This window comes from Exophiala aquamarina, assembly GCF_000709125.1.
Source record: "Exophiala aquamarina CBS 119918 chromosome Unknown aczIA-supercont1.1, whole genome shotgun sequence".
NCBI lineage: Eukaryota > Fungi > Ascomycota > Eurotiomycetes > Chaetothyriales > Herpotrichiellaceae > Exophiala > Exophiala aquamarina.
Genome location: NW_013550587.1, coordinates 1,933,753 through 1,958,883, shown reverse-complemented (window position 1 = coordinate 1,958,883; position 25,131 = coordinate 1,933,753). Strand labels below are relative to the sequence as shown.

The following is a 25,131-nucleotide window of genomic DNA, read 5'->3' as shown; positions in this document are numbered from 1 at the left end:
GTGGACTGTCTGCTGTGAGTACATGGACTATAACCGTAAGTTTTCGATCGCTTCTTTGGTTGCACGGTGAAGAATAGCTGTATCTGACTCCCACCGTCTCAAACCCTCCAGGTCGGGCATTAATTTGTCTTCGTCATCGGCAGGGAGGGAGATATGATAGCCGCTAGCAGATTCGTCCGGGCTTTTGGGTTGTGAATCTGCTAGCCATGCATAAGCCCGAGACCTTGCTTATGACTGTTGCGGCTCTTTAGAGTCTGAATCTGGATGGAGTCTTGGTTGCGATTCTGCAGGTTCTGACATAAGCCCAAATATCTCGGCCTGGCGATGATTGGCATCATCAACCATTTTTGAGAATTGACGCAAGGCAGACTCAACGCCTGATAAATTTTTTAGAACAGGGCCTGCATTCATTGCATAACTTAGACTACCAGTGAAGCCACCTGATCCAGTCTCCCACTTCGTGTCTGGTTGGAACGACATATGATCATTTGTTCCTGGGTTGCTTGGGTCGCCTCCGCTCTCGACAGGGAAGCCGCCGGGAACAGTGGGGGAGAAGTCTGGCCTGGCAATCCCTAATGGCGGGGAAAGTGTGTCCTTGTCGGCTCGCATCCTAGACATAACCCATTCCCCAAGTTGCAGCACGTTTTGTATTCCTTGCTTATTGAAAGGACTTTCTCTCGAGGAGGCCATGCCAGGTCCGTGTCGCAATTCCCTGATCGGTACTGGTGCAGGCATTGCTGACGGTGGCACCCACGTCGGGCACCCCTGGAATGCGGTTGATATCGCGCCCATATCAGCCCCCGTGTCCTGAAAGCAATGAAAGATTGACGTCCCTCGCTGAACTGGGAATGGATCGCCTGGGTCTATGCTCTTGTAGGATACATCAGGAGCCAGTGCCCAATAATCCGAGATCGCGTCAAGAGAATTGAGGTCAAACAAAAATGGTTGTGCGCCAAAATTTGCACACACACACGCTCTCTCTTCCTTCATTCCGACTGTCGGATAGACAGCCGTATTCGCAAGAATGATGTTGTGCTTGAAGGTTCCTAGCAGATTTTAACCACATGCAACAAGGATTGGATCGGGCGAGGAATACCTTGGAAGAATCCGTTGATCGTAAAAAACGCGTCGCCGCTTGGGGTAATCCCGCAGCCCACAATGGCCCCCTTGCGGAATCCTGCTCCCCAAAGATCCGCAAATGGCTTTCCTTGAAACACTCGTCCATCATCACCGTGGTAGCCCACGGAGCCAGGGTCCCAGCCCGGCATTCTGTGAAGTGGGACAAATCGCGCCGAGAAACCAATGTAGATCAAACTGCAATAAATATCAGATTAAGAATCACGACAGATGAAATATGTGAATGAGAGTCGTCCACTTACTTCCTTTTGCCGCCATTTATAACTTCAACTTCAAAGTAGCGAAACTTCCCAGGACCCGGGCGAGGAGCGAAAGGTTTGGTTGCTCGGACCGCGTAGCCCCTGTAGTCCTCTCGATAGGGGAGTCTTGGCCCAACGACGGTAACTTTGAGTCCCTGAGATGACAGGTAGAGTATAGAAGAGCAGTCCTGTTTGTTCCATTCAATGGCTGCTTGTGTGAGAAGGCGCACACGGGAGTATTCGCTGATATCCTTCTCGTCATCAGGAATGGGCGAAGCTCTCGTGGGACGCTTGTTATTTTGGCTGCCGTTAGCTGGATCCAGGTTGTGGTCTTGTAACTCCGAAACCCCTCCATAATCTCTCTGGTCTGCTCCTTCAGAGTCTGGCATGTCTTCTGGTTCAGGAGGGTCCTCCACTGCAACTCTTTGGTATATCAATTTGCAATTTTGGCTTTCAAGGGCTTTTAGCTCACACCGAAACACACAGCCACGGGACCGGACAAACTAACCACTGGATTCCCTCGTCTGTGTTTCCTTGGTTTTCCGCCCCACAACCAGGACAGCTAGTTTTCGCGCCAGGATCAACGAATATCATGCTCATATTGACCGTTTGTCCTGGACGGAAGCATCTGCTCCACTCCTGGAGAAGGTCGATGTCGCGATTTGTACTAGCATCGGAGACCACGAATTCAAGCTGCATTACTTTTCGCGCGCCCTTGCTATTAAATCGCCGCTTCAAGACGAACAAAAACTCCTAAGGTGAGAGAGTCTTTAGTGAGAATTCTCTTTTGGATATTAGAACGGTGCTAACCTCCATAGAAGTTATGCAGTCGAGGTGGATTGGCATAACTTTGCCCTTCGCATCCCACAGGTACACGGGCTGTTGTCGAAGGACTTGTGGAGGTAGATCATTTTGCAATTGCGAGAGCGTGTGGAAATGGGATTTTCTACAACTAAAAGTGAGTCCAATCGATCTGATACTTCGCTCCCAGTCAGGATCTGGTCACTTACAGGGTATCCATCATAAATTGACGCATGTCCTTTTGCTGCTGGCTCATGGTTCTTCTGAAATGTTAGCTATTTCTCGACAGTGTTGCAAATGAACTCACTTACATTGTCATTTCAGAAATAAGGGGCTTGAGCACATTATGAATCCCAAGTATGGTGTCATTGTCTGCAGTTTGCGGTGTAGGTTGAACCTGTTGTCGGAGAGTTAGTGAGTGCTCACTAAAGATTAGGGGAAGTAGCTCACTTGTGAGCTTGGGATAACGTTCAGAAGCTCTCGCGCATATGCCGCGGCCGCGGCCGCAGCATAGCCCTGCCAGATATCGTTTTTATGGGTATCAGAATAGTCACAAATCCCTCGAATTACCAGACATGGGAAGGCGTCCATGAGTCCGGCACCCTCCATCTCAAAGCATAGCACTCTTTCGGTCTTCGCTAATTTGTCGCGCAAGGGCGCATCTTTCATCAGTTTATCGGCTGAAGCAATAAGTCCATAATGAACAACTGGCTCACTTTCTGGTGAGTCTCGCTGAGTTCTAAGCACCTGATTCGCTGCAACACTGTCACAGAGACCTGCACAAGGCTGGTCTCCATCAGGGTGCAGAAAAGTGGAGGAGTACAATATGTCCGTGCCCGAAAGTGGTCGTTCATATTTTTGCTTAAGCCTAGGATTCTTGGTGATCGCTTTGGTGATGCATTCCGTGATTTTGTGTCCTCGTCTCTCATGAACGGAACAGAGATACTGTACTGCATTTAAAAGTGAAGTCGGTGGCGCATTGAGAGTGCCAGTCCTCTTGAATTCCTTGTCCTGAATCGCAGCGCCGGAATCGTAGTGGATAACTCCGCTTGACTGGGCGACTGGGCAACTGACTACTATGTCTCCTAGTCGGACATCGTTGTGTTTTGTCGGTGCTCCACCCCCAATCCCCACCATCAGCAAAAAGCACAAAGAGAAGCTACGACACATATCTCTAGCAACCATAGTGGCTGAAGAGATCCCATATTTACCCTTAGGGAGGCATGCCAGGACCACATTATGCTGACCTATCCGGCCAAAAGTGTAGAGGTTATTGTCATGTCGGAGGTCAAGTTGACGTTCTTCGAATTCTTCGTCTAGTAGTTCACAGGCTATGACATACTCTGTTTGAACTGCCGATATCCAGCCCACTCGGTAATAACGTGGACTTGGGGGGAAATTATTCATCATACACTGAAAAACGTTGATCAAGAGCTGTTGTCCGGTCGAGCTGGAGGACATGGCACAAAACAAGCCTTCGCCAATATGGTCAACATGTCATTAACAAGGTGAGATGGTTTCCAGGTTTGAGAAACAAGTCGCTACAAGCCACTTCAGATGAATTAGTTGTGAGATTGGGTTTCTCATCAGGGAGGTTGAGAATCTGGCATACGTGTAAACCTAGCATTGCGGCCTGAGTTACTCTTCGTCTTTCATTGCGGACAGCGCTTGAAGAATATTGTAGGATGAGGCCAGAGGTATAGGAAGTCGAGCGATTCGGTGTTGCGGTAGGGCAGTTAAGAAGAACCACATGGCAAGAAGAGATGGCATCTAAGGTGCAGGGCTTCAGCCTCAGACGGGCCAAGCAAAACGTCTTAAACAGGCCAATGCTGCCAAGAACATCCGATGAGTCACGTGGGTCATGGAGCTGCAGACCACAATGCTCCTTTTATGAATGGACCGATCAAGTCAAATAAAATCCAAGATTTGCTATGCACTGGAAACTAGGTGCAATCAGTGATCTGCTTGCTTCTAGGAAGACATGTTTAATATCGTTGTCAAATTTCATCGTTGCACAGGTTTACACGTGCTCCAATCGACAATTGAACTGTGCATGTTGTTATAAAAGTGCGGTATCATTCTGACATATTCTGGCTATCGCCTGTTGGGTGGATTCAGAACAAACGGTGCGAGCTGAAGGACTTGTGGCCTGTGTTAGCATCCGAGCGAGGGCCCAATTTGGGATGGCAAGGTGCCAGAGAGGCAAGAGACCATTCGGCAACGACTTCGAGTACAAGGCGAGAAGAGCATGTGCAAGGCTTGCTTGACATCAATTCAGCTTTAGTAACCAGAAATCATGGGTGATTGGCTACCCATCGACCTCTGCCTCGAACCATTCATATGGCATCCAAAAACGTTCCCGAAGCCTCTCGTCCGCCCCGGTGTAATTCAGGGGCCTCTTTGAGCCCCACGTATACTGCACAAGACGCCGTCTCTGACCTGGGTCAAAGCTTACAGCTACCATTGTGCGTGCCCGCGTCTTTTTATCGCAGTCTCGGTCGGTGGTTTGACGAATACGGCGTCCTGATCTAGTTCGCTTTAATTGAGAGAAGCCCCAAGCATCAACTGAGTACTGGAAATGAACTGAAAGCCGTCTCGGAGGCTCTGTTCCAGCAGCGCTATCGCGCATTGATTTTATATCATTCACCAGTCAAATTCAACATATCGGAGAAGTTCAGACAGAACGACAGGCTAGGAGTCTACCTCTCTGGTCAAAGGTCACAGGCGCATTGACAGGCACTCCCCGTGCTTCTCTGTGCGAGAAATGGGAGAAGTGTCGGGGATCGATGGGATCGGGGTGATTTGCTAGGTGGAAGCCTTCCTCTGCCATTGATACTGGATCCTGTTCGTAGCTAAATAACGAACTGAGAAGTTTTGGAGCGGACAAAGAGAATCGAACTAACGAGCCATCTCAAGATAGGTTCAGAATACCACGTCACAAGTCAAAGGATGAAGGTGGTTGCTCATCCAGTGTCTCTCTGACGAAGATGATGAATGCCATAGCTATCTAGACGACAATCACAAGAACCGTTAGGATTCTATTGAGTATACAACAAAAAGGAAAATTGCAACTACGCACCTCATATATCCCATACTAAATCATAGCATCATAAGTGGACCAACCAGGGGGCAGGAACTCTTGTCGCAGCACCGGCCCTGATAGCAAGTCCCAAGAGCACAAAGGGTCGAATTGGCTGAAGTCGTAGTTCTCACCAGTGCTGGCGACCATTATATCCGAAATCTCTAACCTAGAGTCTGTCTGTGGCGTCGGCTGGTATTCCAAACCGTCTTCCTCGAGATTGGATTCATGATTGTTGCTTCCAGTTCCGTTGTCGTCTTTTTGCTGATCATGCACCTGCCCTGCAGCATTTTTCTGCCGAGGATGGAACTCACGACGTGGGAGCAGTGCTAGATATCGTGAGGCCAGGAAACTATGGCTGCTGGCGGAACGTAGAAACTCAATTCCCACGTTCAAGATGCCGACATCTTCGTCAGATGACAATAGCTCCCGAGCCGCCTTCTCCAGTCCCTGAACAGTGATCAGCACGCCGAGCGAGGTGAAAACGTCTAGAAATAAAAATAAAAAAATCAGTTTTACGCGCCCGAGCCACAGTAGACCGGCACTTACAATGCAAGTTATACCATAGTGGGTTAAGTAAGCGCCGGTGAAAATTCTGGTGTATTAATTGGATTGTTTCTCGCGCCGCCGCGACGCATACCTGGGATGACGCGAGTGCAATCTGCGTGAGGTAATCCCCTTTAATCCTCTTTTTGGTAAAGAGGACGAAACAGGGCCGCTGAAGGAGGAGCCTCATCTGGAGGTACCGTATCCGCATAACAAGTCGTTGGCTCTGGAAGTCCTTATCGTCACGCAGATCAGGGGCGTCCTTGAGATGAGTCGGCACGGCGTCCCAGAAAGCCTGGAGATGCCCATCCAAGAGAACGGTATGGCCTAATTTTGTGGCTTCTTGAGGCCGGTCAGGGTACCACAAGTTCTGATGAGACCGTTTTGACCTGGGATTGTCACGGTACAAACTGGACAGGATGTTGTCGATGACTTCGGATAACTTGATGGTTTGGACAAAGAAGGACAGCCTTGAGGGACGGCCATACGGCTGCCTGGGTACCGGGAATTTCTCCCCAATATACTGATCGTCGACCTCTAAAGGGAGATCAACCTCTCTCGCATCCTCCATGTTGATTGAAGGGGGTCGACCAAACTTCATGCTCAAAGTCCGGTCTAACACAAAACAAGCCCACCAAACTCGCTTCCGCTCCTCTTTCTCGATGACAGCCATCGAGCCAGAAGTAGGCGGGTCGATGTGCAGACCAATGCCAAAGGCACTTCGGAACATCAAGCCCGCAAGATTCCAGCATTCATTGAGTTCGAGGGTGCCTTGGAGATAGTGGCACAACAACAGAAGAGCCTGGACAATATGAAGACTCGGGCTTCCGAACACATGGGCCAGCACGATGCTTCTTGCCTGTTTGACAAAAAGCGCAGCTTGTTCGGGATGGTCCTTGCCGCGCTGCTCAGCGCAGAATTCGTATCCGTAGGCAAATACCATATTGACAATTGCCGACCAAACCATCGTTGTTGGATCATCTTGGCGATTACCCGTCCATAGATTCTCATACTTGCTGCGGAAGCTGGGTTCGTGAAGGCATGGATAGAGGCGGTGCACGTGCTCGAAGTAGGCGTCCACCAATTGGTTGGCGAAATTCTGTGGAGGGAGTCCTTGCCGAATGTCCTCTGCACCTTGCAAAAGAGGTTCTGATGCTGCAAATGGTGTAGACGTCGGCACGATCTTCGGGCTCCGAACTGGGGTCGTTTGCATGCTGGGGCCGAGCGCCTTTCCCGAACCGATCTTGGAAACAAACTTGAATGATGAGGATTCGCCGAAGAACCCGGTTGGTTGCGTGGTGGTTCGAGAAGCGGCGCTCTGAAGAGCAGGACTTGGACCAGTGCCATTGCTTATTTCTCTCGATGAGACAGCAGTATGGTTGCCAGGCACCGCGCCATCCTCAAGTGGCACCGAGTGCACGCTAGGTTCAGACAGCAGATTCTGGAGCTCAGCGCCTGAGCAAGCAACTCTCGGGTCGACGAGGCCATCGCTAGAGGCCGCACCGCTCACATTGGCAGAGCAATCTGGCGGAAAGCTCGTGGACGAGGGACGCTCGGATGTTGCTGCACGCTCGGTTGTTCCAGGTCTCTCGTACTTGCAATCAAGTCCCCTGCTGCGGCAGTCGGAGCATTCGGGTCTTGCTCCATCACAACGATGTTTCTTTTTTCGGCAGTTGAAGCATGCTTTGCGGAACCCCAGGCGCTTCTTTTGGTGTGGTGGCCCTTCCGTCGCCAACATGCTGCTGACCACAAGAAGAGAGATTAGGAGCCTTTGAAACTGCCGCGGGTCGGGAAGGGATTTATATCCAACTCTCCGGCGGCTTCTAAAGTCGGTGCGGGGCTCAGCCATGGCGGGGCCGCTTGTCAGTGTCAGTCGTTTGCAATCCCGGTTAGAACCAGCCTTTGGTGAGGTCGCTCTCCGTCACAGGTGTTTGCGGACTGTCGCGATCGAGAGCCTTGGCACAGTCGTAACCAGCAATTCTACCAAAATGAAAATACTATCTTCTCGTGTGCTGCTGATGCAAAATTTGCACATCTGATCAGGATAAGTGGTTGACCCTTGCAAGATGGTCCTCAAACTATCGTTTGCATGCTGGGACTATGACCGCATGAAGGCTCTGGAGGATGGACGCGTGCGCCCCGAAGGCATCGAGTTGAACTTCCTCAACTATCGTGTCGAAGAGACGTAAGTCTGCCTCGACCTGCCTTCTTGTCTGGCTGAGCCCTAGCTGTGTGCTGACACGCTGCAAGCTTCTTCCGACAGCTGCGCTTCCAAGAATTCGACGTCTCGGAGATGTCTTTGTCTTCCTATGTTCTCACTCTCAACCGGGACAACCCCCCGTTCATCGCTTTGCCAGTCTTCCCCTCGCGATTCTTTCGACATCAGTCAATGTACATTAACACTAAGTCCGGCATCAAGCAGCCGTCCGACCTGAGAAACAAGCGTATCGGGATTCCTGAATACCAGAGTAAGTCAACCTAACAAATCATGTCTGAAGAAAATATAGGCTAACAGAATGCTAGTGACGGCAGCTGTATGGCAACGAGGCATTATGCAGGAGGAGTTTGGTGTTCCTGTTACGGAGGTCGAGTTCTTTACTGGTGCTATTGAGCCTTCCGAAACAGAGCGCATCAGCAAGGTATCTCATTCCTACCCACCTGGAGTCAAGGTTACGGCCATCAAACGTGGACAGAACCTGTCTCAGATGCTCGAGCATGGAGAGATCGACGCAATATTCAGTGCTTCAAAGCCTTCTTGTGTAGGCCGTGGTGAACATTGTACCTATCTATTCCCGGATTTCAAGAAGGTAGAGGCAGACTACTATCGTAGGACTAGGATATTCCCTATCATGCACGTCATCGTTGTCAAGCGTTCAGTATACGACGCTAACCCTTGGGTCGCTCGGGCTCTACAAAAGGCTTTCGCCAGATCCCTGGATATTGCTTATGATGCTGTAAAAGAACGTGCTGCACTACGTTACATTCTTCCGTGGCTCGAAGATCATGTGCACGAAACGACGGCCCTTATGGGCGAGGAGCGTTGGTGGAAAGACGGACTCGGCGAGAACAGGCATGTCATTGAGAAATTCCTCCAATATTCCCACGACCAGGGGCTGGCAAAGCGACTATACAAGGCGGAGGAGCTGTTTGCCCCAAACTCGTTGGAAGCTTTTGTGATCTAATTAGAAACATCCAAATAGTAATAGCCTGATCCACGCCGGGAACTGAAAATTATGACAACCCTGAAGCATTCGGTCTCATTTTTGTATGCGTGTAAGCCCTTTCCTTATAAGGCTACTTTTACGAATCGGGTAACCTATCGAGTAGTATTAATGTGAGATGCTCGCAGGGGCATGCGTTAAAACTCAAGGACTTTGCACATGCAGCGTTCAAGGCGCGAACATGCCTGGCTACACATGGGTGACTATCATATCTTTAAGATGCGTCCTCGAGGCCGGGATCCATTGTAGCGAGGGAGCTTCCTCAACCGGCTGGAATAGATGAGCTAGCCGTTGGAGTCGTATTAAGCCTTATAATAATATATGTATTCGCACTCATGCTGAACATTCTAGTATCGAGACTAGTATCGAGACCCTTCTCCCTACCATAACAGCTTGTGAGACGGCTCTCTATGACTCTGTCATTTAACTAACTCTAGAACCTCTGATAACCGACGTTCCAAGGCAATTCATGCCATAGAAACTCCATCTACTATAGCTATGTCTTGTACCATTCTGCTGTCTTGTCCAGTTGCGAGAGGATAGCGCTCTAAATACATGACATTTGGCCTAGAGGACGCGCAAACTGACACACAGCTCGCTCTAAGATCCCAGGACTTCTATCATTCTTGTCATTTCCTTTGACAAGGAACCTTCGAGGCTGACATTCAAGATCGAGTGATATGCGACAGTCTCCAGCAAAGCAACGAATCTTGAATAATCGATCATAATCTGCCGTGTCATACCCCCAAAATGTTGTGCCCCATCTACAACTTTCTCAGACGCAGCCTGAAAATTTCTTGAGGCACAACGGAAAAATCATTGTACTTTGTCTCGGGTCTTGGTCCATGGTACTCCTGGCCGCTCAGGTCCAAGGAGAGATCCCAACCGAGTATCAATTTAGCCATCATTAACTTAAGATTGTTGACAGCCATAAACCTTCCCGGGCAAGCTTGATTACCCAGACCGAATCCAAGTGAGTCAATCGTTGACATTCCTAGCACGAGAGCGCTCGCAGAGTCGGCGTGCTCCTCGCGCAGGCGCAGATAGCGATACTCATCGAATGAATTTGGGTCTTGGAAGGTTTCGGGGTCGGTGGCGATAGCAGCAGCAGGTCCAACGACCAATGTTCCCTTTAGTAGTTTCAGGCCAGAACATTTGAACTCGTAGTCTTGAGTTAGTATCCTGTTCATCGTGACTAAGTAGGAGGGATTAGTACATCTCGATTTTCGACTTAATATCTGGGTACTTACTCAGAAAGACAGGGCTGAGTCTCTGCGACTCCTTCAAAAAGCAATCTAATTTAATCAGCTTATCAAGGTCTATGGTATCTGAGCCGGTGACTGCGTTCCTTGCTTCCTCTTTCAGCTCCTCCAGAAATTTAGGGTGTGTAAGTAGGTCGACCATTGCCACGCTGACGGTCTTCGCGGTAGTGTGGATTGACGCAATCAGCGTTCGCATCATAGTGTCGGAGAAGTCTTGGAGCGTGACACCCTCCGGAGCACCCGCCCACAACCATTCATATGCGAGATTTCCTTTGCGTTTTTCTTTACGGTCGCCGATCTTAAGCAGGTCTTGCGCGTGAAGTTCGTCATACAAAGGCTTCAATTTCTCCATCACATACTTTCTTTGCTGCCGTAGCGCCTTGACAGACGGGATAAAGGGCGCTACCAGTTTTGAAATGTAGGGTGGCCACTGTCGTACATCGTCAGCAGCACTGTAGCGATTGACAGCAAAGTCGGCCGTCTGCTTCAGCCATTCTGGATCAGACGACAGACGCTGGTCGACGAGAAGAGCATTGATGGCGTAGGAAATGGTTGGAACAAAGAATTTCATGAAGTCGATGGTCGCAACCTGACCGGTTTGTTGCGGTAGGTGAGAGGCGAAGAAATCGTCGATTCTTTCGTCGAGCTGTTTGGTGATATTCCCGAGATTCTGATGGATACCCACTCGCAGTGCCTTACCGCTCCATGGGCCACGGTCAGGCGCGCCGGTGTAGCCTTGCGCAAAGATGACTCGAGACGCGAGTTGCCAGCTAAAGACGTTGTTGGAAAGGTGCTTGATCTCTTCCAGATGGTCCTTTGGCAGCACCACACGGTACTTGACAGAATAACCGCCGACAGGGATGGTGACTTTGAAGGCTTGGCCATGTTTGTTGTAACGTCGATAACCAGACTCCAACAAGGCTTTGAGGTCGGTCAAGTACCGTTTGCGTGAATTGTCTCCATCCGCAAAACTGTGAGTGGGAACAGCTTCCAGTGTTATTTCTCGGCGTCTTTGCTTAAGAAGATGGGTGATGAGATTGAACAAGATAGATGCCACCGCGGAAATTGCTGCAAGATGGAATAACATACTGGGACAATGATGATAATGCGACTCTCTAGCGCTGTTCAAGGTATGCGCAGTGCTCTATACCAACCTTTACGGTTTGATATAGCCCAGACAAGCAATATGGCAAACAGTCACCTGCCTGCGAACGAATATAGTAAAGATGCTCAAGGGAATTGCCGCGGATTAGCAACTGGGGGTCACCCTAGTCAGCCGCGGATAGCCGGCAACGGCGGATAGTGCTTCCCAGTAATAGCACTCATGCCCTTTGGTGCACTGCGGGAAACTGTCTTTGCAAAGCATGATCCGGTCCGGCAATTGTTTGGTCCTGATCCGCATGCCGGACAGACCGCATTCCTAGCTCAGGGACAGGAACGAGTTAATAGTGTAATTGCTTGTGTCGTGTGACGATGCTGTACTCTCGGTAGCACAAGACCAGAATATCAATACATACTCGAGTCTTGCGATAACAGAACTTGGGAATTAATTCTAAGACGGCTAGGTCTTACTGGACGAAGGGTGATAGCAATTCAGCTTGCACAGCAATTCTAACGAACAATTGCGCCGATACGATAGATTCAACGAGCAGGCTAGCTGCTCGACAAAGCCCATGCCCACCCTTAGTCGACCTAACGCAAGTGTAGAACCGTGACGTCCTACTATATTGCTAGTATACTAGATTTTAATTATTATGTTAAGACAGTTTATAAGGCAATTTTCTCTACACAATAGTATTTAAGAAATTATGTACCTAGTAAATACCTATATAAACTAGAATAGTTACTAATAGTAACAGAAGAGATAGAGGTCTCGATTATCCTAAACTAATTTTCAAGTACTCTAATATTGCCCGAGCGTGCCGATATCTAATAACTAGTACCTTAATGGCTGATGTTGGCCCTAAGGTCATGACCCGGTTTATTAATAAGTGCCTTTTAACTTTTTGAATTGTGATATAGGTCCTAGATAGTCTCTTCGTCCGTAGGGGGCTACTCGAACCTGCCGAGCTAAAGCAGCGTAGGGATCACAAAGTTATACTCTTGAAAAATGGATAGGGCACAATCTTTAAGAAAAGCTCGAAGGGAATGGTGGTTCAGAACCTAGTCGTAGGGAAATCTGCGTAACTGATACCTATAATTACAGGGCAGCTACGCAGCTATACAGAAGACCGAGCAGAGAAATCTGCTGACCCATCTCATCATGAAGCTCTTTCAAGAGCACGATAATAGCGCTGAAGTCATCTACCGAAAAGGTGAACAACACACCTAAAGCCTGATATCTGCAGGCTAAATACGCAACATTGCGGCCCACTCTCGTACTCTTTGGAAAGCATATGGTGACCAAGGCGAGCATGCATTTGGCTGGGTACCGGAGGCATTGGTTGGCGCCTTGGTTCATTTTTCCTGCTGTTTGATACACGAGAAGCATAATACCAAGGATTCGACAGCATCGTCAGAGGTCTCTTGCATCGCGAGAACTTTGTAGCATCTAGGAATGAGATTAAGACAGTTGAAGCTTCCAAAGCTGTTCTCCAAGACGAGGTTGAGGTGACTGTTGCAAATAGCAGTACTATCACACTGGGTACTGCTTTCCAAGCCTAGTAAAGGTTACGACCGGCCCTTACACCGAATGTAAGAAGCTGCACCTGGGTAGGTACTAAATGCACCTGAATTCCCGGCTACAGCGCCAGCCGGGTAACGGGTTTATTGTACTCGCAAGGTTGGGTGTGGTTGAAGGCTGAAACGACATCTTCTCAAAGTCCTTCCAGACGCGAGATGTGACTCCGGTATGTGCATTGCTCGATGCTGTTCGTGGCCGCTCCATATAGCAATGCCTAAGGCGTCAATCCACAAATCCTGTACACTCCTTACGGCCAGAGATACGTCCTCAGATTTCTTGTCCACTCTCAAGATGTCTAATTTTGACGAGACAACCAAGAAGGTTCTTTCACCACAAGATTTTGCCCACGCGGTCCTTAGGACAAATAATTGGAACGGATGCGCGATTCCTATGTTTCATTTCTGGGAGGTCGCATAGCATACGAAAACAGCATGGCGGTCTTCATCACGTACGATGAGGAGCATCACCGGATTGCTCTACTCCAGTTTCCAGGTACTAAGCCAAAGGTCAAGACTACCTGTGGCCTTGAACATCTTGCCTATTCATTCTCCTCCTTGACAGACCTCCTCTTGGCGTACCGCCAGCGACGCAATGTTGGGACGGAGCCTTACTGGAGCTTCAATCATGGACCAACAACAAGTATTTATTACTGTTGGAGGATTTGGACTGTACAACTGTACGGGCCAATCGATACAGGCAAGTCAGCGTTGTTGAGATTTCTGTCTCCTTTTATTCTATGGTCACCGTTCTGGTTTATATAGACAATTACTAGGCAAGATGACCTCCTGGAGCCTGTTTTCCATGATTCCAAAGCATTCCAGAGGCTGTAGCACTGACTCATTGATCGTTAGTTCGAGGTTGTCTGCCTGTTCCGTCGATAGTCACTTTGGCGCCAACACAACCACACGTCCACAGTCGAACCATGTGCAGGCGTGCAGCTATTGTCGGAAGCGCAAAGTGAAATGTGACTATGGTGAAACTTGCCACAATTGTGTAAGCTATGGGAAAACCTGCTTCTACCCACCATCGCAAAGGGGCAAAAGAGCCAGACAACGACCCGCAGAGTCTGTTGAGAACCGCCTCGCCCGACTAGAGGCCTTGTTCCAGACCAAATTCCATGACAGTGTGGGATCCTCTTCCATCCTTGAACCGGACCAACACATATCGGCTCTAACCAGCCAGTTCGGAGTTGGCAATGGGCTTACACCATTCGTTGAGCCCCACAATGAGCGAGTGGCACCCGAAGCTGCAGAACAAGAGCTACTGACAGCACCTTTGCCAATCTCGATTCCCCAGCTAGAGCATTGTCGGCTCCAACCAGAATTTCTGCTCCCCGTCAGGATCTGTGTGCTCGACTACATCCCCATCCCAATTCCAGCCAAAAGAGTTATACGATAGACCCAAAAGCTGCGAAGTCGTTGAGATTCCGAAGGATGTGATTCATACACACCACGAATTGCCTTCGCAGCCGCCACGAATTTGGGAGCACTATGGTAAGTCACCGGCTCTCAGAAGCTGGTAGTCTGTTAATAGATACTGTCTATAGGTCCAGGATCATGGTGTACTCTCTGCTCAGAGGCTGGAGTTGATTGGGTGTTGCAGCGTACGGCGGAAACAGACTTCGCAAGGATTTCGCAGAAATTCACTACTACCTGGAACCAACCACGCCTCTTCAAGACCATCATGAACAGGACGAGTAATGTTGAGCCAGATGAAGAAATCGCATGGAGCTATTGTGCAGCATATTTTGACAACGCATTCGAGTCGGTCATGGGTGTTGTGTACCGCCCTGACTTTGAGGCTCGTCTTCGGAGTCATTTTCAACAACGAGCACCTCAATGGACCGGAGATGTCGCTTGGTACGCCCTTCGTAACATTATGTATGCTGCAGTGTCCCGTCAATTGCTGCTTGAAGATGATTCAATCCCCTTTGCCGACGCACACGCACGGTCGTCCCAATATTTTGAGAATGTTCTTGCAGCCTATACCGAGCTTCTTTTCAGCTGCTCAAGTCTGGACGCTGTTCGCGCACTTATCGCGCTAGCCTTTTATTTAGAAGCTACAGCCAATGGAGGTTCTGAGCATATGGTGTGTGCGACTGTAGTGCGCCTCGTACAGGCGAAAGGACTCCATCAACAGCCTTCAAAGATTCTGAACCTTCCCGAGGTCGAGGTGCTGCATCGCAATTGGTTGTTTTGGGCGATCTACTGCTGTGAAAAGCTGATATCTTTTCGCTCAGACCGGCCCTCGGCCATCGACGACAGCAATATTAGCTGCGAGATACCCAAAGTTGCTCCCCCTGGAAGTACCATCAATGTTCAGCAGCTTACTCATATGATCAAGGCTGCTCTGCTGAGTCAAAGGATATCCCACCAGTTGTGTTCTGTTGTGGCATTTCGTCGAAATCCCTCGGATCTAATGAAGTTGGCCGACGAGTTATATGGGGAAGTCGAGGCTTGGAAAGAAAACGTAAAAGACTTTCCACCACCGGGTAAGGCTCCACAGGCCGGTGTGGAACACCCAAATCGTTCTCCTTTGCATATGCTTAACCTTCAATACATGTATTACGCCGCAATACAGTCAGTTTATGCCATATTCGGCTCTCCCTGGATCAGCAGCATTCTAGGCATGGATAAAAATCCGTTCTACCGGGAAGTAGCTTCCACCAAGGCTAGCAAGGTAGTTGATGCCGCACGAAGTCTGATCATGGCCACGCGGTCTCTAAGACTTACCGTTGCTGTGCCTCAGTGGGCCTCATTCTACTTTCCCATGTCGGGCCTTATCAACTTGTTCATTCACATACTTAGCCATCCGACACTACCTTCCACTGATGCAGACCTGGCGCTACTCGACATTGCCACTGCGCTTTTCAGTCACATTGAGTTCCTGGCTTCTTCAGATATTGGTTTCTCATTCGCACGACAACTTGTTAGAATACCCAGATCAACAGTGGATAACTACAATGACAACCTCGCTGCTGAGGCTGCCACGCCTCTGTGGAGTGCCCGAGAACAAATCATTCCAGAGCAACTGGATTACTCTCGAGTAAGTCGAACTCCTGTGTTGCACTTGGATATCCATGTTCATTAGATAAAAAGACCGCGCTGTTCAGCTGGAGGATATTGATATTAGTATACATTCGGAGTTTCTTATGGATGATTGCCCGTTCTGAATAGGCTCCTAACATGGTAAAGGAAAGAATTTAGAACGTTGAGGCGCGCCTTTCCATGCAAATATAAGGGTATGGTAAATCTCCTAGGAACACCATTGTCACTGTTTATACATACGAGGAGCTAACTTTATGGCAGAATTCGCCTATTCGCTCTTTTGCGATGCTGTGGCGCAGAGGTATGGCATAATGGTGGCAGTCCGTGACAACCATTACGAGACATCACGAAGGACAGTACACCTTACACGTGGAACGGCTGGTTTGGGTTTGTTCCCACGACCTCTTCTTGCGATTTAATGGAGTCTCGGGCCTCACTACTATATACAATCCCCCAAGCTGTCAGCGTGCGGCCTTTCTTAGCGTAGCTAAAGTTTCGACCCTCTCAATAATAATATTATACCTTATAATCTATAGTAGTGTAGTTAGATCGATAGAGGATCGGGAAGTAGGAGACTAGGGTAGGATAGGAGGAGCAGGCCATGGACAATAGAGCAATACATAATAATTAAAATAACTTAATGGTCCTACCTTGGGCAGACCTTACCCTGCTGGGGGAGGGGGCGAGGGGCTGGGGGGCATAAGACAAGACCACAAGACCATGAATAATCAACCAAAAGCCAGAAGCGTACTAAAACTCTATATCTCTTAACAAAAGTATATAGTTTATAAGTCTTTTGCCCATCCTATAAGTTAGTATAAAGTTAGAAGTCCTCGAGTCGAAGGGTTCGACTAAAGTTTGGCCTAGACGAGCAAAACTTAAAAGATACAAATATGAGAGCAGTGGATGTCGATCTAAAGAACCTCTGGCGGTCCATCTAAATCCGCCTGTATTTCTTGTTCCGAATGATTCAGTCTGTAGTTGAGTGTGCTGAAGTATGCAATACTAGAAATTAGCAGTGTGGCCATACTGAAACATTATGTTGACCTATCTCTCTGCCGCCTAGGTCTCAAAGGCTGGCGTTGCGGTGCTGTCCTGAGCGGTGAATTGCTCGGTCCGAGTTCAACACTAACCATTCTATACATAACACAGCATCCCGGTCACAATCTCTTGAGAGTGGCTGATAAAGCTTTAGACTATGTCCCTTAGTATCGAATGGATACTCATACTTCTCAATGAGAGAAGAGTTTTGAAGACTCTTATCACAGCGGGCCCTTTCGTCAAAACGTCCATCAAGTGAGACGTTCCAACTGTTGGAGGATTTGGACTGTACAACTGTACGGGCCAATCGATACAGGCAAGTCAGCGTAGTTGAGATTTCTGTCTTCTTCTACTCTATGGTCACCGTTCTGGTTTACATAGAAAATTACTAGACAAATGACCTCCTGGAGCTTATTTTCCATGATTCCAAAGCATTCCAGAGACTGTAGCACTGACTCATTGCTCGTCGTCATGAGGTTGCCTGCGCTAGTCACTTTGGCGCCAACACCAACAGAGGAGATGGCGGAAAGCCGCAAAAAGCCAAATGAATCGAAGATCGAGCTCAGAGAAGCTCGAAGATTCATTACGACCAACAATACAGAGAGTGAAGCAGTCTTTTGCCACACCTTATCTCTGTCGGAGACTCCACCGGTTCGAGAGATGGCCGGTGGAGTGCGTACCTCTTCCAACTATGCCACTACCCGGACGCCTCCCGATTTTAACAAAGGGCGTGATAGTGCCGAATATGAAACCTCATCAGAAACCCTCTCCCAGGCATTAGAGTCCCCCTTTCCACGGGTTGAAGAGCTGCAAGCCCAACCAGTAGTAAACCGACTTTTTGGTGCAGTGGAAGTGAAATGAGTCTACCACTTTGTATTGAGGAGCTAGCATGACTTCACTGATATATTTTGCAACTCCAGAATCTGGTTGATCAATGCTGAGATATCTCTGCCGAGAAGCTCGCTCCAGTTACAGACGGGATTTAGACGCCGACAAGATCGTATTTACACGGCGGTTCAAGGAAGGTGTGGCATAGGCTAGTGGGATACAGCTGTCGCAACCCTACATAGACTGTTCTACCCTTGTACTTAGGCCGTGAGGGCACCAATAGCCCTAAACCGATGCGGTAGAACAGTGCCGCTGGGCCAAAGGTGTCCGAAAAAGTTTCTGGCAACAGACATGGATGCGCCGTGCAGTGACATAAGGCCACTGATGTGCGGACGTCCCTTCGGTCCGTACTTACGACTGGATCCTGGATCTGGCGTCTGCCAAACCACGACCGTGTCTCTTTGATGCCGGCCGCTGCCAGTCCGCCAAGCTTAGAACTGATGTTCTGAATACCGAGAAGCAAGCTCTTTCGGGCGCGGACTAAAAGGCACACGATAGAGTCTCTGATTCCTTTCGTCTAGCTGTCTTGCCCTATCAGAACACAGTGCTCAGACTGTACATAACTTTGTGCTAACTAGAATTTGCCATTGACCTCATCCTCATCTTATGCGTGGAAGCAGACTGAAAACGTTGGAAAAGTTGTGGGGGTTGGAGCTGGTCCTACTGGTCTCACTCTGGCATTGATGCTTGGTCAACGTGGCGTCGAGGTCGAGGTGCTCGAAAGCCTCCCGCAAATCGATCGACGGCCAAGAGCAGTAGCATACGGACCTCCAGCAGTGCAGTGAGTATTATTATGAGTCGGTTGACGGCCGAATGACGACTGAAATCTCTGGATCCTCTGTGGATGAGGCTAATCCGCTCACAGGGTCTTGAAGAGAGCAGGCGTCCTTGATGAGATTCGAGCCAATACTTTCAATACCCGGGAAATATCGTGGAGGAACTTGAAAGGAGAGTCCATTGCTCATTTGAGCGGATTGGCGGAAGAGAAGCATCCTGATCGCTCCGCGATCTTCCCGTACACAAGTTGTCAAATCTTCTCTACGAGCATGTCCTGCAATTTCCCAACATATCAGTAGCATTTGCGCATCGAGTTGTGAGAGCTGGACACGATGATCAGAAAGCATGGGTCGAAGCCGAAGTTGGTGATCAGATCAAAACGTTTGAAGACAATTTTGTCGCTGGCTGTGACGGCGCCGGTAGTTGTGTCAGGAGTGCAATTTTTGGGGAAGATTTCCCTGGGTTTACTTGGCCTCAACATCTTATCGCAACTAACGGACGTGTTCTGAACAACTCTGAGAGTAAATAAGTCACTGACGATTAAGCAGGTGAGGATAGACATCGACAAACACAAATGGTCAGACGTTCAGTAGGTGATGCATCCAGAACATTGGGGTGTTGTTGCTAGATTGGAGGGCAATGGGTCTGAGCAAATCTGGAGAATTGGTTATGACGAGCCCATAGACTTCTCTCTACAACATCTGAGAGAGCAGCTGCCTCGAAAGTTTGAACTTATCCTCCCAGGGAGCCAAAAACCTGAGTATGAAATCTTGAGGTTTAGTCCATTCACTATGCATCAAAGATGCGTCCCCAAGATGCGGAATGGTAAGATCCTCCTCGCTGGGGACGCGGCCCATCTTTGCAACACAATGTGAGTTTTGGGATATCTCTCCAGTGAATTGCGCCGCTGGCGCTCCCAAGGGGCGGTCTGGGGCTAACCGGAGGATTTTCGGACATTGGGAGTTTGGTTGATTGCTTCTATGGAATCTTGGATAAAAAGATAGGGCCGAATATTCTGGACAAATGGTGAGAGATGGGGAGGAAAATCTACAACGAATATATCAATCCTATATCGACATCGAATTTCGAACGAATCTTGAAAGACCCAGGAGAAATGAAAGATAGCGACCCTTTCTTCCAGATACTATGCGAGGCTGAGCATGATCGAGCACTTGCTGCAAGCCTTCAATGGGTCAGTATGGCGTCAGTCAACTTCTCATTCATATACTAACATGGTTTTCAAGCGAGAGTTGTGCATAGGGCACGAGATGACCCAGTATTTTACCACCGGAGTGTCGTGAATTTTTGGTTTGCCAAGGAGCAAATAGGCAGCAGTCGCATATCAAGGCTTTTCAATGACTCGATGAGTTCTTCGAAGTCATTGTTGATCTTTAGGTCAACCCTCAGAAGGGATCATGGTTATAGGATACTGTCTTTAGTTGCGTCAGGTATTCTAATGTTATGTTTAAGCTCGCTTACGTCTAAGCTGCTTTCCCTGAATTTTTCCTCGCTCAAAAGGGCTTTAAAGTGGCTAGATAGATCTAATCGCAAGCATAGGCTGCATACGGCTCAATCTTGAGCGCACTATGTGGCATGCCAACATGCAATGCCTGACATCCTGCCGGCGCACTCGACTAAGCTGCCTTTTGGAAAACACTCGAGCATGTATGAGATCTCTTTCTCTTTCCATCCTATGGACTCTGCTCTTGTTTATATACCAATTTATGAGGCATTTGATCTCCGTGAGCCCCTTTTCCATGATTTCAAATCACTCATTGATTTCCAAGCATTGAAAATGCTGATACAATGACAATTATATGACAGGAATCACTGGAGTCCTGTTCCAGGTCAACAGCTATTAAATATACAGTATATAGAGGTAATTTTTAACATTATTTGGGTGTATTCTGAGAGGCCCAGGAGAGTGTCCCGTACCTTCTCCGAGCCTCCCTCTAGCTGGAGTCCTAAACCCAGCCTCTAGATAATCTACTCATTGCGGAGATCGCACATCTTCATTGGCCACCGTTCAATGAACGTTCAGATCAGCGTTAGCTCGTGCTACTTTATGTAGTTGAGCTTGCGGTCCGAAAAGGTGGCCGAAGATGACCGTTAGTCACCGAAACTGACCGATACGCTTAGAGGCCGAGAGGCGTATTTCGACTCAGCATCGCGAGGAGACATCGGGAAGATCAAAGACGCTCAAATGGTTTGAGATGGATGGTATGAAGTGTCAAAACTCAGCACATAGGACGTTCGTCCAGACGCGAGGCAGATCGGAATGAGCGATGTGGCCGTCATCTCCGTAGAGATCCCGTATGGTACCGACAGACTCGATTGTTTAAAGTGACGGCAGTCGTTAATGTTAGCCACTCTAATATGTACTTAGAAGTTGCTTAGCCCGGATTCCGGGATTCTCCTGTGCGCCATCGACGGTGAGTTGCAGAAAGAATTCCGCCCGTGGCGCATGTTCTACGGCCAACTTGAGATCCGCGGCAAAGTTCCCCCTTGCTCGGCTTTTCTGCACCGGGAGCCACGAGTCAACCAGCTTAGACTTTAACTTATAGAGCGGCTTATCCGATGCGTGGGCAGGGTAAGCCAGCTTTTCCTTGGCAGTACTTCAAGTAGAGCTGTTAAACTTACTGGGAATCCGCGGTCACTTTAGGCGGCACGGCCATTTCGGGCATCGTAGTGGGGCTTGGTGCGCCGCTGCTTTCGATGGGTATAGAACCTCGTCTCCATCACCATCACTCAGATCTTCGTTTCCCTTCTCGCCGTTCAAACCCTGACGTGACGTGCTTGTCCTCGATGCCGCCTGAATCCTTCCTGCCGCACCCGGTCTCTTATCTTCTCTTTCTGTCAGCTGGCCCCCTTCCGAATCTACCGTGGGACCAAAATGCTTGCCTTGCCGCATCCGGCTCCCCTCGCTTCTCCCTCCGACTCTTTCACAATCTGCCTCTCCTCGATTAGCGTTCCAAATCTCGATTGCCGCAGGGACCTCTCCCTTCTCCATTTTCGAGGACCCGTTTCAGCCCCTCAATGGGCATAGGCCAAACTTGGCGTATTTAACCTTACTAACCGCGCAATATGTAGGCTCAGCTACCTCCACATATCATCACAATCCCGACCAGGTTCCTCAGGTTATGGGTGTCGGTGTAAGTGACCACTTCGTATCACCTTGCAAAGGCGAATTCCCGAGATTCTGTATCTCGACTTAGCAGATGGTAGACACTAGAAGGCGGTAGATTGTAGCGGATCGTCTTACATAGGTGGGCGTGGTAAGCTATGTGCTGTTCACCTGGGTGTATTCGGTCACGAAATGCTGTACAAGGTGATTGGTAGGGTCTAGGCGCATTGCGATCTGCACACCTCTCACCCGAAAACACAACGTTCAGAGGCTAAGCTATGTATAGTATTTGGCCACCTCGGCAGTTCAGGGGAAGCATTGCGATCCGGCGAAGGTGCCACGTCAGTATATCGCAAGTCGAATTTCAGCAGCTGTCTCCTCGTTTAAGTCCAAAGAAGTACTACGGTTCTGAAGAGGGATTTTCGAAGGTGGATATGAAATAGGAACAGAGGGATTTGTAATGCACCAGTTCGCTCGGATAGATGTATATGTGAATTCTCAATTCTAGATGATCTTAATGGTGCGAGTGCGTGTGCGTGGTTCCCGGCTTCTGTTGCCAAGGACTTCGCCCTACGCAGCAAAGTCAGCCTGGCTACCTTTCTGCGTGTCGAATTGATCCATACAAATCTTTCCTTGACTACCATCTCTGCGACCTTGGACTCAGCTCTCCGCCGGTTTCTGTGTGATTATAGGCCTGGCATCTGTGTTTGGGTGGATGCGTTGTGCATCTATTATCATGGAACCACAATGAAACACCTCGGAATTCTGAGGTTCACGCCTCTGTTTTGTGGGGGGTTTAATTTACCTCTGAAGATCAACGCAAATGCACAAGGACGCCGTTTTCAAGTCCCCTAAGCCATCGGCTAAACCTGCTTCTCACGAGCGATCTGTTTCAGATAAGCGCTCGTGAGCTTTTTGGGTCCTTGCTCCAACGCTGGTACTTAATTTTCCTTCTGCAACCATATTTCTATAGTAGCAAGACGAAAGGAGCTACATTTGCGCGCCCATACCCTCGGATTAAGAGAGGCTTGGGAGCTGGTTACCTACTGCCCCTGAGCGATTCCCCGAGTATTTCGTGAGGCTTACGAAAAGGCTTAGTGAAAGGTGAGGTTAAGCCGCCTTCGCTTACCCTCTAAGATCAAACTGGATATCGCGATGAAGTGTCTCGTTCAACGAGTAATCTAGGCATTTTCTGCTTACCACTATCCGAAATAGGCTCATTAGCGTTGCCTCCTTGTTCAAGGTCGTATCAGCCTCACCGGCCTCTGTTCATCTACCACCCCATACTGATGGGCATAATACTTAGCAGGATAGACGATGCTGTTAGGAAATGCAGGTAACCGCCTTATTTACTGGAATCATCTCGTAAAACGGTTTGATATGATCCAGATCTTAGCTAACTGCCGTCCGCAGCACTCGCTTCTATATAACAGTGACAGTGAGTGGTTTCGCTTGAAAGCCAACCTATCCATTACTCTGACGTCGATTCTTCTCCAGGATCCTCAACAGTAGTTGGAACATCGAAGTACGATTTTTCAAAAGCAAGCCGTACAACGAGATACTCTCCCTGACATAGCATAGGCGAAACTCTATGTTTTCTAGCGCATGTAAATATTGGGTCATAAAGCCGTGCGTCGCACCTGTCGAGAAACTTGCAGAATGACTTCTCGATTTGTGTTGGGAGATCAAACGGCGTACGTGTACACTTGTTGCTGGTGATGCAACTATAGTCGTCAGCACACAACATTATTGCCGTATAGTTGAACGTCTCTTAATCTCCCTCAAATATGATTGCTCGGACCTCTAAACTAACACGGGAAGGCGTTTCCTGTGTTGCTTCAGGGTCTTTGAAGGCCGAGTGGGGACAGACTGAAAAGAAGTCAGAATCTTTCTCATTTCAAATAGCCAGATCATTCAATTACATTGAGCGACCTCAGAGGAGCTGTCATCAAGTTTAAACATAATTATCTCATCTGTTGACATTTTTGCCTTATAGAACCAGCGGTGAGCAGGGTTAAAAATCAGTTCATAGCCTTCATCGCAGTAATGAGGGAACACGATATCGCTTTTAACCAGGTCGTTTTTATGAACGCTTCTGCTATCGCAAAGTGCTAAAGGACAATCCTGCCTGGGGCCCGTCAAAGGCCGCCAGATACTATTTTAATTCTACATTAGGGTTAGGTATTTTGAAGATGTTCAGGTATTGCTCACTTGATAAACCTCCAGCGCTTGTGGGTATGTTCTTCAGTGTGTAGACAGTCATGAAGACTGAGTCTTTGCTTACATGCCGCAGACGTCGCGTCTGACCATTGAGACTTACGTTAGTAGATGCGACCAAAGAGCGAAGGTTCCTTGACTTACCACAGTGAACCCGGAAAAATGGAGGTTTCCAAGATCCAGAATCAGATCTGGCCATCTCACTTCCACGAAACTGCTCAGCATATTAGATCGGATGTATAATCAAAGTCCCAGACTTCGCTCACATTGTAAGCATATATCACAACTCTTGGAGACTGAAAATGGAGCTTGAGCCAAGCTGACAATGCTGGTATATATTGTGCTTGTACGAACTCGTCGCTCCAGGCGCAAAACTGAAAGGGAAACGTTGTGAAGGAGAAGCCAGAGACATCTAGTTCGAAATCTGATTCCCTTCCGCTTATGTCACAAATTTTGACTGGGTATGGTTGAGTAGCGATGTTCGTTCGCCTCAGAGTTTCGATGAAAGGAAGTCTGCTCAAATATGGCTTCTCGTGGCAATACAGAGGCAAAGGTGCAAGGTAGTTGAACTCTACCATCTGGATAGGGCTTATCTTGGTCTCTTGACTTTCTTGGTCGATATTTGAGGTAAAACAATGGGGAGGTGTCTCATCATGGAGAATAGAGAGTTTGGGCTTCTAAGACCGAACTCGTAATTAGTATAATTTCTCCAAGTCTTAACTAGGTTCCTGTATATCGTAAGATGTAACCTTACAGTATGTGTCTCAAGATATGGTGTTTCTGTCCGAAATGGCTTATCCTCTTTGGATGCTATCTCCTGCTTTGCTAGTGGCGTCCTTGTCCAGGAGCGCCAGGGACGGTCGAACGGTTGCTGTGGGCTGTAACGCCATGAGAGAACTGATGGGCTATCGGAAGTTGCCCACACACCGGTGTTGTGCCCCGATCGAGGAGGCCAGTGAGCCATCCATGGTCGCTTCTTGGTCACAGTCGGCACGATTTTATCACCTGGCTCTTGTGGCAGATCACGAAAAGGAACATCGTTGCTCTCAACCGAGGTGTGCTCAGGCAT

General features: G+C 48.6%; 8 protein-coding genes across 8 annotated transcripts; 3 read left to right on the top strand and 5 right to left on the bottom strand.

Annotated features, from left to right (window-relative positions):
- Nucleotides 1-1,046: 1,046 nt before the first annotated feature.
- On the bottom strand, nucleotides 1,047-1,765 carry A1O9_00688 (uncharacterized protein; the record flags this gene model as incomplete). The annotated part of the gene is made up of 2 exons (XM_013409851.1): nucleotides 1,047-1,314; nucleotides 1,380-1,765. The coding sequence occupies 2 exons, from the start codon at nucleotides 1,763-1,765 to the stop codon at nucleotides 1,047-1,049; spliced, it is 654 nt and encodes a 217-aa protein (XP_013265305.1).
- A 719-nt stretch (nucleotides 1,766-2,484) lies between these two features.
- On the bottom strand, nucleotides 2,485-3,638 carry A1O9_00687 (uncharacterized protein; the record flags this gene model as incomplete). Its single annotated transcript, XM_013409850.1, has 2 exons — nucleotides 2,485-2,574; nucleotides 2,628-3,638. 2 exons carry the CDS (start codon nucleotides 3,636-3,638, stop codon nucleotides 2,485-2,487), a joined length of 1,101 nt encoding a protein of 366 aa, XP_013265304.1.
- A 1,633-nt stretch (nucleotides 3,639-5,271) lies between these two features.
- On the bottom strand, nucleotides 5,272-7,651 carry A1O9_00686 (uncharacterized protein; the record flags this gene model as incomplete). Its single annotated transcript, XM_013409849.1, has 2 exons — nucleotides 5,272-5,744; nucleotides 5,806-7,651. 2 exons carry the CDS (start codon nucleotides 7,649-7,651, stop codon nucleotides 5,272-5,274), a joined length of 2,319 nt encoding a protein of 772 aa, XP_013265303.1.
- A 217-nt stretch (nucleotides 7,652-7,868) lies between these two features.
- On the top strand, nucleotides 7,869-8,984 carry A1O9_00685 (4,5-dihydroxyphthalate decarboxylase; the record flags this gene model as incomplete). Its single annotated transcript, XM_013409848.1, has 3 exons — nucleotides 7,869-7,987; nucleotides 8,053-8,270; nucleotides 8,326-8,984. The coding sequence occupies 3 exons, from the start codon at nucleotides 7,869-7,871 to the stop codon at nucleotides 8,982-8,984; spliced, it is 996 nt and encodes a 331-aa protein (XP_013265302.1).
- Nucleotides 8,985-9,787: 803 nt separating this feature from the next.
- Nucleotides 9,788-11,372, bottom strand: A1O9_00684 (uncharacterized protein; the record flags this gene model as incomplete). The annotated part of the gene is made up of 2 exons (XM_013409847.1): nucleotides 9,788-10,218; nucleotides 10,274-11,372. 2 exons carry the CDS (start codon nucleotides 11,370-11,372, stop codon nucleotides 9,788-9,790), a joined length of 1,530 nt encoding a protein of 509 aa, XP_013265301.1.
- A 1,872-nt stretch (nucleotides 11,373-13,244) lies between these two features.
- Nucleotides 13,245-13,618, top strand: A1O9_00683 (uncharacterized protein; the record flags this gene model as incomplete). The annotated part of the gene is made up of 1 exon (XM_013409846.1): nucleotides 13,245-13,618. A coding segment is annotated over exon 1 (273 nt), but the record flags the coding sequence as incomplete, so codon positions are not given.
- A 1,033-nt stretch (nucleotides 13,619-14,651) lies between these two features.
- A1O9_00682 (uncharacterized protein) lies at nucleotides 14,652-16,058 on the top strand (the record flags this gene model as incomplete). Its single annotated transcript, XM_013409845.1, has 1 exon — nucleotides 14,652-16,058. One exon carries the CDS (start codon nucleotides 14,652-14,654, stop codon nucleotides 16,056-16,058), a length of 1,407 nt encoding a protein of 468 aa, XP_013265299.1.
- Nucleotides 16,059-23,616: 7,558 nt separating this feature from the next.
- Nucleotides 23,617-25,131, bottom strand: A1O9_00681 (uncharacterized protein; the record flags this gene model as incomplete). The annotated part of the gene is made up of 6 exons (XM_013409844.1): nucleotides 23,617-23,714; nucleotides 23,768-24,000; nucleotides 24,057-24,147; nucleotides 24,207-24,276; nucleotides 24,329-24,739; nucleotides 24,817-25,131. 6 exons carry the CDS (start codon nucleotides 25,129-25,131, stop codon nucleotides 23,617-23,619), a joined length of 1,218 nt encoding a protein of 405 aa, XP_013265298.1.